Source organism: Ambystoma mexicanum, chromosome 4q (assembly GCF_040938575.1).
Source record: "Ambystoma mexicanum isolate Mex_15411 chromosome 4q, UKY_AmexF1_1, whole genome shotgun sequence".
Taxonomy (NCBI): Eukaryota; Metazoa; Chordata; class Amphibia; order Caudata; family Ambystomatidae; genus Ambystoma; species Ambystoma mexicanum.
Genome location: NC_090928.1, coordinates 916,191,160 through 916,207,532, shown reverse-complemented (window position 1 = coordinate 916,207,532; position 16,373 = coordinate 916,191,160). Strand labels below are relative to the sequence as shown.

Here is a 16,373-nt window from a genome sequence, read left to right as displayed (position 1 = left end):
ATCCTATTTAGCTCACACCATACAGACCCATGCTGATTTGACCGGTCATTGTTACAGTCCATGTTTGGACCACGATTTACAAAAATTTACAGATAGAGACACCTTATGACCCGGATGTTTCATTATGGAGTTTCACTGGTATCTCCCCCTCATTCGACGAAGCTCTACAAAAAACTTGGGACCCAAATACAGAGATTAAAATGCGAGATAAATTCCCCAATGGGAAATGTGTGACCCTAGATGACTTAAAAAATATATTTGGGGGGGGCAGCTCAGGTCACTTCAATATCACTGCATGAGAGCCGCCTTCAGTGCTAAATGGCCACGGTTCCCCGATGAACCCCTTTCGCATGCATGTCTGCGTGCCATGGCGTCCGGGCCGGACCTGGAATATCCACACTATTCGCTATGATACAAGCACATTTTTCATCCCGGAATAACAGTAAGGCAACATGGGAGGCGGACATGGAGGTGACGATCACGGAAGAGAAGTGGTCCAAATATTGCCAATTGACCAAAGCCGTGTCGCTGAACGCTGGTCTCCACCTGATCCAATTTAGGATTCTCTATAAACTGCACTACACACCGGCCAAAATGGCCAAATTCACTGTGAACTGTTCTGGGGAATGTCAAAAATGTGGAGAGCCACAAGCAGGGTTGTTTCACATGTTTTGGGCTGATATTATTGAGGAGATAACACAGATTCCTGCTTCTCTTGCCCCGCAGAAATATTTGTTTGGAGATATTGGAAAAGTGGCAGAAACCACTAGAAAACTGTTTGATGTGTCTTGACCAATAGCAAAAAGATGTATATTGCAAAGTTGGAAAAGCCCCTCTGCACCACAGGTGGAACATTTCCTCCGGGAACTCACATTTGTTAATGAATGCGAGGAACAGTATGTGATGACATTGCCCCAGACAAGTCGCCCCAAGGACATTTGGGCCCCATTCAGGATGTACCTATGTGATATGATATCTGATGATGAGGCCTCTCCTACGCCTACACCATAAGAATGTGAAGCCTGACTATGTAAAGTTATTGAGAATGCATCTCTGTATTGTGTTTTAATGGAATGTGCTGCATGTAGATGTCATGACCATCAATAAATGACGTTTATAAAAAAGGCCTCATGAGAATATGTGACCCAAGAAAAAGCTAAGAATCCCAGTTTTAGAAAGCAAAGCTAAGCAATCGACGTACACAATGCCCAATACACAAGTGGCTTTAACAACCACTTTCCACAAGTAGTTTCTTGAAGATGGAATTCTGATTGACTCAACATGATGCTAACTGTGTAATCTTTGAGCCCCGATTAAGAGCTGAGCTTAGAACACGTGTAGGCTCATGTAAACTTATTGAAGAGTACAATCATTTCAATCCAAAAAAAATAAGCTTTTGTAAATAAAACATTAAATGAAAATACAGTGCATGCCAACTGATCAAGTGCAAATTAACAAGCGTTAAGTGTATGAGAAATATGTTAGCACTAATTGTATGTCAATATGGCATAATTTACATTAGGCAGGTGCAAATAGGCTCTAAGGCATCACTTGATTTTGCTTCCATAGTGGTTTGCACTCTGGAGGTCCAGTTTTTCAGCACCAGGTGGATACCTTGGTTGTGACAGTTGCGCTCTATAAGGATTGCTAACATAACTTCACATGTTTTACTGACATGAATATATTTCATAATATCCATGCACTAGATAATGCACCCTCCTGACTTATTTCATGTGGCACATGTGTCTGTTATAAGCATTGGTTAGATGATGAAAGGCATTTCATTCAAGAGCACCAGAGAGTTAAGATATGTGGTGAAGTGCTGGGCAATCGTGAGTCTGATTTTGAAAGAGAACGCATTGGAGCAAGTAATCTAATAAATATGAATTGCATGCATGTTCACAGAAAATCCTTATTGTTCAGAGTGGTGCACTACCTATTGAGGCACTAATTCAGTTTATACATTACAAAGGCCAATTACCACTAAGAAATAACAGAATTTAAATCTGCAAATTGATCTTTACGATTTTGCAACAATAAAAATCACAGCGTTCACCTGCCACTTAGCTGCACTAACCTGTCCTGATGTGTACACAAGCACATTCCCACAATAAGGAGGTCTGGACTTTTGATTCCATAAATTGGTGTCTCTGTAGAAGTTTCTTCCAGACAGAGCATCCAAATACCATCCTGACGATTTCACACTTTGGTTTGGCTATTCTTTCCACCAATAGGGTCCCACAACATTGGCATGCCACCCATACACAATATATTAATTAGCTTCCATCAGATCTGAATACTGTATGCTATAGATCTGACATTTGCTATAATAATTCAAGTCCAAATAAAGAATGGTCCATGCTCTAACAATGTTCATATCAAAACTAGACAGGTGGCAACCATTTTTCTAGCGAAAGCCTATATTTATAAAACAGTATGAAACACGTATTTTAAAGAGAAAGTAAACCAAACATTTGTACCTCAGTTTCAAATTTGCTTCCAAACATATTTAAAGACTTCTTTTCCCTTATTTCTTGGCGATGGCGATCAATCCAACACTTCAAGGGAAATGGCTCCATAACCTCCATGGTATTTAAATGGAAAGGGCTTTCTTTTAGTTCTTCTGAAATACAATATTAAAAGGATAACGTCTACATTTTCACACAAGGAAATATACACATGGGGAATCAGTATCTAAAGAGATAATATGCAGACAATGTTGTGTTTATCCTCGCAAAATGCCCAAAAATGCTATGTAGAACGTTCACAGTAATTTACGTACTCTCAATGGCCGTATTAGCTCACTTATCAAGCCCCCTGCTGGATTAGTTCTTGGCTAGTATAAGGATCTTCTCTTAGTGGAGCATGGGCGTTCTACTGCCAAAGTAACAAGAACTGGCAAAAGTTGAAATTTTACAGTCATGATACTAAATATTCCGTTTACCATTTAACAGTTATTCTAAGACAAATAGTAGGCTGATTCCAATGTACATGCCTTCAATTAAATTATTTTCATCAAGGCAATACATAGCTTCCCCAGTGATGCCTGTGGAGCAAGGATTGCTGTTGGGATTGCATTTCCATTAATTAGGTTATGCAGAACACATAAAAGTACAATGCAAAACAGTCAAAAGATAAAGAGTCCTGATGACTCTCATTGATAGTGGGATACAACCACTTTTGTTCTGTGAGCTACTTAAATAGACTTTTCTGTGTCTCCCCTAGGAATTGTTGGTATAAGCTTATTATCTTGTGAACCTTGAACAAGGGCCAACTGGGTTTGCTTTCCCTAGTTTGCACAGGTGGTATCACAAGGGCATTCTAATCTCCCTGAAGGTATGGTTGCATAAAAATCAGCTTGCAAATAGCTATCATTCCTTTGGGAGAAAACAATCTCAGGTTCTAAGTGTGGCTCTTATGTCTCTGCATGGTCTTGTACTGTGTTCTCAGTAATTATGATCACTGTGCCATCATTATCCAGGCTGGTTCTAGATGATTCCTGCATTAAATAGGAATATCCAATCCCATCCTCACCCCTTTATTGCACCTCTCTTCTCTGAACTTCTTTGAGCTGTGGAAATGTATGTCTCAAAAATAAATGGAACTATGGCAGCCTTCTTCAAAACCAAACCTATAAGAAGGGCCACTTCACAAGGGTCCAAAAGTATGTGGGGCCCCTTTTAAGGTTCTCGAGGATTTGGGGTACAGTTTCTGGGTAATGTTTTGTTTCTGGTTCTCCTCCTGATGTTTCTCGTTGATTGTGGAATATGGCCACTTCCATTCTCAATGTAACTCTTTTTGTCATTGCTGTGTATCCCCATGAAATATAGGCAAACACAAAGTTTCTTGGGAGCTTTGAGTGAGAGCCACTTGAGTTTGCCTTCCTTAGTTTTCCCAGAAAGTATCACTAATGACTTTACACCTCCCTGACCTATGTTTCTGAGCTCTGACCTCTCCACAGCCTCCCTGGAACTGGTATGTTCCTGCACCCCCTCAATGCCATGCCACATGTGTGATCCTCCTCTCTGTGCAACCTCCAGCCCACACCTATCCTCTGTTTGGGCAGACATGACCTCTAAAAGGTTTCCGTTCTTGCTACTTACCAACTGGTAAGTCTCATGTACCTGCTGCAGAGGATCCTCTCCAGCCTCCTCCAGATAACCTCTTCAAGCAGCTTACACCTCATACTCAACTCAACCTGCTCCTACCGATGATCCTTAAGGACCTGCACCTCCTGGTCAACTCAAAAACCCTACTCCTGATGTTCCTTGGCCTCTCCTTCCTCCTAATCAAATCCAATCTCCTCCTCTTGATGGTTCTTACACACCTTTTGCTCACCTCCATACACGTGATCCTGATATTTCTTAACACTGTGCATCTCCTACTTAAATCCAACCTCTTCACGAAGTTCTTTAAAATTCTCCCCCTCCTTCTCCTTCACTCCCTTACACCTCCAGCCTCACACACTCTGATCTCTTTTCAAAATGTTCTCTGCACTGTTGATTCACTTCAAGTGTCTGTCAGAACCTCTGCAAACAAACACCCTCACTACATTGGTTTAGACTGCTCCTTTGATACCCTACGTCTCCCTCTTCATTTTGGTATTTGTGTTCAAGTGTTTGTAGTTGGTTGTCATGATAATTGGGGAAACGGGATTGGCTTGCTGTGTCTATGCGGCATGAATTAGATGTGCCTAATAGAGTGAGGTGGGTGCATCATGGCAAGAAAAAGCAGGTCTGCCAGCGAGAATTTGCTGCTTTTTTCGCCTATGTACACAGTACCAGTCATTTGCTATGAAGGTATGTCCCTTCTAGAATCAGTAATGAATGTAGCAAATGTAGGCAAGAGTGTCTCATGACATTTGTTCATGTTTTCTCATGACATTTGTGCATGGTTCACTCTGCCTCATGCCTGGTCTGCTTTGGGGAAAGTGGAGCTCTTGGCAGTGCTATCGTTTATAATGCACAGCCTTTTAATCGTCTCAGTCGGTGATGTTCCAGGTTCAATATAAAATTGTGGTCTTGTCACTTTCTCACATCCCCTATTTCTTTGGCTGCCATGAAGTAACACTTGTATAAATAAAGTTGTTCTGTGTGGTTGTTTGAACAGATGCGGCAGACAATATGCAATTATTGTGGCTTGTTCATTCAGCCTTGTTTATTGTGAATTACAACACAAATGTACTTCTTTTGTCATGCGCCTCAGTAATTGTGTGCCTTTACACGTGTTTCTCCCCTTAAGTTGGTGGATCCTCAGGAGGTCTCTGTGCACTTGCTTGTTCCAAATTTTTTAATAGTAATGGTTACTTAACTTTGTTGTTCTCACTGTTCTGTAAATATACAAAATATTTCAATATTGTCTCGTATTGTCTTTTGATTCAAAATTCTGGATATAGTGTGCTTGGATATGATAGTCCTTAGCAGAACAGGTTTGTTTCTTAGGCTCGGTCCCCGGAGACCACGCAGAAGAAACAAGGTTTTTCTGCTAAGGACTATCATAACCAAGCATAATATTTCCAGAATGTTGAATCAAAAGACATTTAGAGACAATATTGAAATATGTTAGATATTAACCAAACATAGAGGCCTGCAACCTCTTGGCAGTGTTGTGTATCTGCTACATGTGACTGTCCCCAGCCAGATATATGGATTAAGTGAGGGTGACCAGGAGGTCCTCTCTATACACCCCCAGTGATTTCCATCAAGTACCAAAATCAAGGCTGTGTGCAGACCACAAGGGGATTATAGTTCTTAGCTCTTACGTGCATGTTTGACCCTGCACCGAAAGTCATCTGTGACCCCCCAAGCTGAGACTGATCATAGGCAATGGCCAAAGTAGGGCTCGGATCAATTCAACCAGCGATGGAAAAAACAAATGAAAGTGATGTAATATCCCCTGGGGATATGCAGGTGTGGTGTATGTGAGACAGGGCTTCCTTGGTCAGTTCTTTCACAGATACCTACCTTGCGCAAAGTTCGTTCAAGGGAGAGAAAATCTCAGCCTGTGTCCAATAGAGTTTAACTCCCAGGAATAGCTTATAAGGTGTTCACACTGAAAATCTATGAAGATGCAAATTGTCATCCTCGTGAGCACGAAAAAGTGTGGCTTCTAAAACGGAGGAACACTCTCTTTTTCTTCACCTTAAAATCTAACTATATAGAAACTACATCACATGAGCATATGAAAACAAAAATAATAGGATAAAAATAAACACTGTTTTAATGACAATACAACTTCTACATGGATGTATATTTATCCATAACTCCTGATGAGCCATAGATATTGTGAAATAAGTTTTGAGGGCTTAATTAAACGATATGAGAGGATTTGAGGATTTAATTCAAGGATTTGAGATCACTGATCAACAAACCACTACAAACCACTAATTTATCAATGTATTATTTTAAACCAGAGGATTTCATTAAAGATCTGTGATGATATGATTAACAAATCATTTTAAAATGTACGGTTTGATTAAAGATGTGATTAATGAAGTTACATCGAAAATTGAGGATTTTACTAATGAAGTAATGTGGATCTGACAAATCCCCTAACATTGAGGATTTGATCAGCAAAGCAATGACTTAATTAAAGGACCTATTACAAGCAATCTGTAACATACCTAAGGGACAGAAAAAATAACAATTTGGAATGGGCCCCCTGCTCCTGCTTTCCCTCTTTCACTCTCGCCTCCCTCCTTGGGCCCTCGTCCTTTGCCTTCCTGTGAGGCAAAAAACCTTGGTGTCATCTTCAAATCCACTCTCTCCGTCACTCCTTCACTCCTCAAATCATGGACCTCGCAAAGAAGTTCCACTTCCAGCTGCACTTCCTCAGAGTCATTCTACCTTTTCTTACCTTCCCCCAGATGTTCACTGTCTCCAGAGCCCTGGTTCTCTCTAGGCTGAACTACTGCAACAGTCTCTTTCTCAATCTGCCTGCCTCCACTCTGCTCCCACTGCAACTAATCCAGAACAGGACTGCAAGACTTATCCTTGGCCTCAGGCCCCAGGAATGTATCTCTCCAGCCCTGAAATCCCTCCACTGGCTCACAGGGGCTGCACGGATCAAGCTGAAGACCCTCTGCATCCTCCACAAAGCTTTCTGGTGCAGGGGTCCACACTATATCCAACTCTCTTCCAAAATACCTTCCTTCTATAGCCCTTTGCTCTGCTACCTCCAATTTGCTGGGGGTCAGACGCTTCTCCAGGGGGGAGAAATGGGAGGTTGATCTTTCTCCTCTACAGTTGGCTCCCTCTGGAATGGCATCCCTGGCCCTCTCAGACTTGAGCCGGACCACCTGAAGTTCCAGAAGCAGCTCAAGACCTTCCTTTTCTCCTCTGCCTTTTTTCTCTTGCTTCCCTGCTAACCTCCAGTCTGCTGCACCGACTGGTTGCTTGGTGCCCTCAAAGTCACACCGGGTACCAGGCTCCTCCATGACCAGTCCCCCTTGCACTGCCTCTGGGCCCACTGCACTCAGGGGCTGTAACTGAACCGCACAGCCCCATGCCTCCTAGCATCTTACTCAAAGCAGTGCTGCCCTGGCCACACTACTCAGAGCTTGCTGCCCTGATTGCACTTCCCCCTACAATCCCCCCTGCACCCCCAGTGCCCTACACTTCACACTGTTGCACTTGCACAATCTGAATGACCCAAGGCCTTGTAAGATTGCTGTCTTGTCTTCCCTTGTTTCCCTCCCTTGTCTTGTTGCTCCTAGAAACACTTGTGTACAGGAGTGTTATAAATGACATATATCATATAAATGATGCAATCGCAAAATTATTCCATCCTTTGACAACATCTTTCAGTTATACAATGTTCTCCTTTTTTCTCACATGTTTCTCCCATTTCTGATAAAAGTGATATAGAAATAAGAGATATAGAAATCTCACGTAATGTGCACAAGCATCCACATATTGTGACTAACGTATTGCATTGTGTAAAATACAGCAGGAATTTGCTGTGGATGCTATGTAGCATTTTAATAGGAGATTGTATCACAAATATTAATGCACCAGAAGAATCATATCCTGCACTTCATTATTAGATAACAAACAACCAATGCAACATCCTATACCACATCATCACTGGCATTCCAATACTCCATTAAAAACACACTTTTACCCTTTGGCTAATCTGATCAATTTGCCAATCCCTTCACCATCTACTGTGGTGCCCCAACAAAGCACACAACATAAGCCTAACAAACTGACACCCCACTCCTTTAAACACTTCTCTATAGAACCACTCATTGATGGCCTCATACACCTCACCTCATCCCTTGTATAAGGACTGCAATAACATACACATACTAGAAGCTCTCAATATCATCCTAAAGACCATCATCAATACCCATGCCCAAGAACTCTTAATACGTGCAAAAGCATCATCAGAAAACAAGAGAAAACCTGGCACAATTCCAAACCTCTTCTGACCTAACCTGATTTAACAAACTCCAGACACCCCACAAACACAGCATAACCACAGCAAAAGCCACCTACTGCCAGAAGACCATAACTGAAGGCACCAATAAAATCAAAGCTTTTTTCAAAGCAGTAAAACATTGGAACAATTCTCTCTCTGATGCCCCAGTTCATCATTCCATTGAGAAATCCACCACCATCAACAACTTTTTCATCCCCCAAAACCCCAATGCCAACCACATGAAGCAGACTCCCCACTCATTCCATTATGTCGAATGATGACACGGATTACCATCAAAAGTCAAGCACTGAAAGGACCCGACTAACACTCTAGAAACCCTAAAAGCTACCTTGTTGATATCCTACCAGCTTCAAATCTCAAGACACTCGGCACTGCAGCACACCATCTATTCTTAGCTGTTTATTTAATTTATTTATTTATTGCATTTGTTTACTGCCCGAACCCGAAGGTATCAAGGCAATTGTACCACGTAGAAAGCGTGTCAGGACAAACACAACAGACGTGCATATAGAGCAGAACATATCATACATGAGAGGACATCTTTCATATTTGTTAAACAACCAGGTTTTTACAAGTTTCCTGAATGTTAGGTCGGAAGGTTTGTCTTTGATGGCTGAAGGGAGGGTGTTCCAGTGGGTGGGGGCAGTGACAGTGAAACTAGAGCCACCCGCTAGTTTGCTTTTCAATCTGAGGGTTAGAAGTGAGATGGTGGATGAGGAACGTAGTGAGCGATTGGTTGTCTTTCTGGAGAGGGAATGATTGGGGTAGGAGGGGGCAGCATTGTGGATACAGCGGTGGGCGAGGGTTAGTGTTTTGAAGTCAATATAGGCTTCATTGGGAGCCAGTGAGCTGTGCATCTGGGAGTGTGAGATGCGGTGCGTACATTGCATGTAGGTTCTTGGAGAAGGTGCCCATGAGGAGAGCATTGCAGTAGTCTAGTTTTCTGCCAATAATAGCTCTGGCGAGTGTTATGCAGTTGTCTGGTGTTGGAATTGTCTGCTGAGGTTGATGAGTTTTGTCATGTAGGCAGTAGAAGACGCAAGGACATTGACGTGTTTGGGCATGATGAGGTCTGCATCCAGGTAGACTCTGAGAGTTTTTACAGGTTTTGAGTGAGGGATAGTTTTTTCGTCAATGGTAAAGGATGAGAAGGCAGGATCAAGGTTTTTCAGGAAAATGGGAGAACCCACAATAGAGAAGTTATGTTTTTTCATCATTTAGGCAGAGGTGTCGATAGGTCATTCAGTTCTGGATGCCATACATTACTTGATGACGAAAGAGCAGACGGTTAAATGCCCATGATAGGTAGTAGTATCTGGGTGTCATCTGCGAAATTGGTGTATGGGATGTCAAGGTCATCCAGATGGTCAAACAGGGGTTTGGTGTATATGTATGTAGAGGTAGGAGAGATGCAGGAGACTTGTGGTCAGCGACAGCTTCTCCAAAGAAAACTCTGGAGGTGCGGCCACTCAGGAAGGAGTTTACCCAGATGGCAGCCTCTGGCGAGTGGAACTTGGTGGTGTAGTGTTGGCATAAGATAACAAGCTTATTTGATGTAGGAGGGGATAGAGCCAGTGGTGAGCAAGACATTGATTAAATGATGATGAGAGAGAGGGCTTCAGCGCTGAGTTTGACAATGTGTGTTGGGCATAAGTCAGCTTTGCAAATGGAAGGCTTGAGAAGTTGGATGGTTTTGGTGACATCCGCGGGAGTGACTGGTGAGAAGTGGAAGGAAGGGCGTGGAGGATGGTAGAACTTTCTAGGATAGATGGGCTTTTGGTGGCAAGGTATGCTTTTTGATAATGGTTTTATCTCACAACTTATGAGTGTTGGCTGCTTGAATATTAGTACACCAGTCTTTGTCTTTGGGAAATTGGGAAGTGGGGCGGTGGTTTTCTCGAGTTCTCTGAGGATTTTGACGAGCTCTTTGGAGTTGAAATCAGTTAGTCTGGTATTATAGATGCTGGATTTGGTGGATATGAGTGCTGGTTTTTATTCTTTAGCAGCAATGGTGAAAGCTGCTTTCTTGGCTTGGGTGCTTTCTCCAAAGATATTCTAAAGCACATCTATGACTATAGAGGTTATGGAGTTTGTCCAAAAACTGTTGGCAGCTATTATGGCACTGTATTGTTTTGGGGTCATGGTTTTTAGGGGAGTGTGAGTGTGTAGAGCTTTTTGGACAGTGGTTGGCAAGTGTTTGTGGGTCTTGTAGCAGGTTTGGGTGGTGAGCAGGAGAGAAAAGGTGGGTCCCAGGGAATCTTCGGTGAGCCTGCCAGTGTTACGGGGTAGGATGGAGAGCCTGGCAGTAGTTTGGTTGGTGTGATTGTATGTGTGAGATATGCATAATGTAATCAAAGAGTGGTGAGTCCATGGGAGGGAGATGAATGGTGGAAATAGAGAGGTTGGAATTGAGCTTGACAATCCAATCAAGGATGTGGTCTTTGGTATGAGTGAGTATAGAGGCCATTTAGGTGACGTTTATCTCAGAAAGGAATTTGGCGAGGGCCATGGCCTTGTGATCAAGGAGGTCATTGAAACCTTGATTGAAATCACTGAGTAGGATGAATTCGGTTGAGGGTTTGATCAGGGGAGTCAGGAGAAGGGGTATGTCATTTTCTGGGGTGCTTAGGTTGTTGGGGTGGCGGTACAGCAGTAAGATGTTAAGAATGGTGTGGGAGTTGAGGGGGTGCTTTGTGATGAGGTGTTTGTTGCCAGGTAAGGTAGACGCAGGAGCTTCTCTAATTGGTATTGAGGATTTGTCGATGAGAGCAACTCCATCACCTGGCTTCAAAGGTCAATCAGATCTGGTGATAATGTAGCTGAGGGGTATGGCTAGCAAATGGGAAGGGCCGGCTGCCTTGTGTATCCAGGATTCTGTGATAGCAAGGATACCTAGGTTGTTATCTCTGATGATGTCATGAATGTCTGGCGTGGGCGCATAGTGAGTGTGCATTAACAAGGGCACAATTTAGGTGGTTGATAGTGGTGGGTGGAGAGGGTGTTCAGAGGCTGGTGGGTGGTGGAGGGGCTGTGGGGCTAGTGGGAAGCATGTTGTGGGTAGGAGGGTAATTTGTGGTGCATGATGAGAGTCTGCTTGCTGTAAGTGGACCTAGTACAGGTTGCTGGTCAGTCGGAGTGGGGTTAGAGCAGGTACATACATTGTTCTGCCCTTGGGGGCCCTGGCAAAGCAAAGAAGGTAGAAGTTCGGTAAAGTGTTGTGGGGGAAGATGGTTTAGCTGAGTGAGAGCGATGAGCAAAGAAAGGAGGAAGTGGGAAGGTGAAGGAAGATGGCTGTGATGAGTAGGAACAATGAGCAATGAAGGGAGGAAGTGGGTAGGTTAGGGAAGAGGTATGGGGTTTTGGCAGGAGGAGAGGAGGAGGAACATCTGTTATCAATGTATCCCTACCTAAGAAACATTTCCCATTACCCTCAAAATAAGACAAAGGGCCTCATTACACAGTAGACGGTGGACCAAGGTGCTAATAGCACCTTGGTCCATGCTGGTAAAATACCGGCACCGCCTTGGAGGAAAGGCAAATTACGGCCCTATTCCAAGGTTGGTGGGGCGGTAATTCCCCCTTCCCCCATTGCCCTTCTCCATTCCCATTTTTGCCCCATAGGGCTCTATGGGAATGGGGAAGGCGCTAATTACTTGCCGCAAATTGCTGTACCGTAATTAGCACCCTGGTCCCTTTGCGGGTTGGTTTTTAACACCTGCTAAAAAGCAGGTGTTAAAGTACCAACCCGCAAAGGGACCTCGTAGTAAGGCGGTAAGTGTTTACCGGTACCGGTGCCCTTACCGGTACCAGTAAACCCTTACCGCCTTCCATGTAATGAGGCCCAAACACTTTCACTGAAAAAAACACTGCACACTGATCAAATTAAGACACTATTGCCCCATCATAGAAAGAGCTGCAGCCACTGAACACACCTTGACACCAACAACCTCCTACAGACTTAACAACTGTCTGCAGACCCAGATGCAGCACAGGAACTACCACCATCCAAGTGGTAGACAATGTGCTCTGCATCCTTGATGATGGCCGCCCATTCCACCTAGTATGCCTTACCTTCTACACAGTGGATTATCAAGCCAGGAGAAGAGCCCAAGGCCACACACTCGTCTGGGGAATTGAACAATGTTGTGCACCATGGATTCCAACCTCAGTGAAGCACTTAGAAGATGGACGAATCCAGCATAAAGTGCATAATAAATCAAAACAAAATAAATTCAATCATAAATTACATAAATGGTAAAATAAGCCCTCGTTGACATGCTGGACCATTGCATGGGAATTGATTACACTATCCTACCGAGGTTTACTTCATACCTAGAAGTCTGCCCTCTGCTCATTCAGTTGAATATGTCCAAATCACCCACCTATATTTCACCCATAGAGTCCAACAGGACTCACCCTTGATGTTCAACTGCTACATGGAGCCCCTCGATCCACCCTTTTCAGCTACAATGTTCACATTCACCAATATACTGATGATTCTAAACTCTACTTCAAACCCCATTCAAACCCCATTTCATCAAAGACATCCACCCGATCAAGGCCTGCCTCACAATGATGCAAACATGGATGTACAACACATACCCTAAACTGAAGCACACAGAAATGGAATACCTCTTCCACTTTATTACCACAAACACATACACAACCATCCAGACTTGGATGTCCACAATGAAGTTAGAAGGCTTCACCCCACTGCTAACCAAATTGGATTCCACAAAGAGGTTTTCTGGAAGAACACACATTTCTACATGCTCACTTCAAGACAACATAAATTAACCCTTACTCCTTGTGAAAGTGTGCATCTAAACCTTTGTCTGCAATTGTCAGAGTGTTGACCACTATGAACCACACGTGTCATCCCAATACTTGTTAACACTGACCCAAACATGCTTGACTGAAAGAGCTCCATGTATGTTTTTTACCATCTAAACCTTGATTGATCTTATTGTCGAGCCTGAGTGGGCAAAATAATAGAGCTGCAACTGTGTGTCTTTAGCTGTTCTGTGGATGAAAACTGGGCACATTCCTGCCTTCATTTCCTTTTGAGGCAGTGTGAGAGGGTGGGCTCCCCATGTTTGGACAGTGTCTTTTGAGAACTAAAAAATAAAGTTGAATCGATGAGGATATTTTGTAATGCAGATATCATGAACATGCATACTGACTGGCATGAAGTAAAGAAATCTTTTAGAGCAGAACACCAACCCAATTGCAGATGCATAAATGCTGGTACCATGCATGTTTGAAATACCTAGTAAAACAAACATGTATGCATACTCCCAATTCAATCGGGTGGTGCAAGATACTAGGCAATAGTGCCAGTCACATCTTTCCCACACAAGTTTCCCAACATGAATCTTGCTTCTCAAGTCACAGATATAGGCATTACAATCCTGAATATGACTATTTTCCATTAACTATAATTTTGTCTGAAATACAGTCTTAATCGAACAATAATTCTCTCAATGATACCTAATCTGGGTCTCATTCACATAGCATGGAGTACACATCAGCCATGGGTGGAAAAGACATATGAAACAAGTGAGCGGCAGAAGCGGCTGGTGAATTTTTTAATTGGATGCTGCAAATATTTGCTTCAAATATGCAAGAGTGACTAAGCATTGCAATGGGTCCTGAAAAAACATTGGTGATTCAGGTGGGTTCTCCCGTTGAGAATATTTCAAAAATAATTACTTAAAATGGCATGTTTTACAGCACAATTTCTGTGAAAAATTAGATAAATTGTCACATTGTTTGCAATGAGTTTTTAAGTTAGCACATGCAAAACAATTAATAGATGCAAACCAATAACAGTGCACTGGTACCTTTTACATTATGCCTTTTACCACAATATATGCCAGTATAAAAAACATCTGCATATCGGCTGTGCCCATACAGGACCATGAAGGCGCTGCCACCACTATATGCCAATATTACCATATAAGAATTGGCTCCTGTTGGCTTTGTCAGTGAACAATGTCATGTCACAGTACCAACACATACCCAGACTGGCTCCACCAATTCTGGACAGTCAAGCCACATAACAGCACTTATTAACTTTGCTTTCATCATGATGCCCAGAAATAAACACCATGCCACAGTAAGAAAGAATATATGTACTGAATACACCAATGAAGACAAGTCAAGCATCATACTACTCATCATGCAGGATTTACCTTCACACCAGTGAAAAATGACATGCCACAATAAGAAAACATAACTAGACTGGCTGCACCAATGTAAGCCATGCTAGCCATGTAATAACCCTTATCATGTGTGCTTTATTCCTGATGCCCAGTGCAAAATGCTGTACATCAATAAGTTCACTTTATTCTTAATGCCCAGTACAAAATGCTATACCACAGTAATAACGTACATCCAAACTGACAGCACCAATGAAGGACAGCTGAGCAACGGTATAACATTCATCATGCTGGCTTTACCTTCTTACCAGTTAAAATGCCATGCCCGAGTAGGAAAATATATATAGACTAGCTACCCCACAAAGGCCAGTCTAGCAATATAACACATATCATGTTTGCTTTACTCTTGTTGAAGAGCAAAAAAGGACTCACAACAGTAAGAAAGTATATCTAGATTGGGTGAACCAATGAAAACATGTCTAGTAATGTTGTAATATTAATTATTCTAGTTTTACCCTTCAGACCAATACATAATGACATGACACAGTTATAAAACATAACTAGACTGTCTACAGCAATGTAGGCCAGTTTAGCCATGTAACAACCTTTATCATGTTGGTTTTACCATTGATGCACAGTAGTAAATACCATACCAAGCTTAGAAAACATGTTCAAACTTGCTGCACCAATGTTGGCAAGTGTATAATAACATGCATCATGTGTGTGCTACCCTTGATGCCCAGTACAACATGCCATGCCACAATAAGAAATGTGGTAGTGTGCCATCCCCAGGTTAAACTAACAAACAAATAAATAAATTATAAAGAAACAGAACCATAGGGCAGCCAGAAGACGGGTGTAGATTTTCCGTTTAAAAAATATTTTTTATGGACTACACTGCTATTTTTTCCTCTACATCAGTCCTCACCCACCAGTCCTTAGGATTTATTTTAGCAGACATTGGTTAGGTGTAACCCATTTTCGCAGTTTACAGTGGAAAGGTACTGTCCTACAAATATTGGACTTCTCACGTGCCCCATTACTGCTTATTATGAGCCTTTTTCTTTCTCTCAACCATCCCGGGTTACTGGGATAAGGTCACTGGAATAAGGCCAGCGGATCGCACCAGCACAACCTGGTTTGAACAAAGTGCCATTCTGAGAAACTGAATATTGTGGGGGCCAGATGTCCAACACCTCTCACCTGTGGTTGGAGACACCAGAGAGACCAGAAATGCCTTGTGATCCCGTGACAAACTGAAAGGACTGCTACTCTACATACTTTTCTACCATCGTTAAGAGTGAAGGACTATCAACCAATTAATGCTTTCTATTTAAAGTGAGAGGTGGGAATAGCATAGCAAACGGCCTACTGAAAACATTCTCTATGTTTTGATGAGAATACAAAACCTCTCACGTCAAACCACTACTAAAAAAAACCCTCTCTTGACCCCTGTCCCTTCCAATTACCACCGTAGTTCTAATAATCATTAAATAGCAAACTGTTAGATCACATAGCATATTCCCAGCTCAGCTTCTTCACAGAATCCTAAAGCCTTTCTGTCCCTGCCCAGTCTGGCTTCTGACCCCTCCATGGAACTGAATCCTTGCTTGTCTCAATCTGGGATGATCTGAAAAGATCTGCAGACTCAGAGGGCTGGATGCACCCACCCACCTTGACCTCTCGGCGGCCTTCGACATGATAAACCACTCAATTCGACTTAGGCATCAGGGACTCTTCACCCAGATGGATTGTCTCTTTCCTCTCTGA

At 42.7% G+C, this 16,373-nt stretch overlaps 1 protein-coding gene across 4 annotated transcripts in view; it reads right to left on the bottom strand.

Moving 5' to 3' along the window:
- Positions 1-16,373, bottom strand: part of HAAO (3-hydroxyanthranilate 3,4-dioxygenase) — an 840,136-nt gene that overhangs the window by 128,938 nt on the left and 694,825 nt on the right. For all 4 annotated transcript variants that reach the window (XM_069608470.1, XM_069608472.1, XM_069608471.1 and 1 more), the window contains one exon: positions 2,481-2,623. In XM_069608470.1, the coding sequence (XP_069464571.1) occupies positions 2,481-2,623 (143 nt within the window). The remainder of the gene's footprint in view (positions 1-2,480; positions 2,624-16,373) is intronic.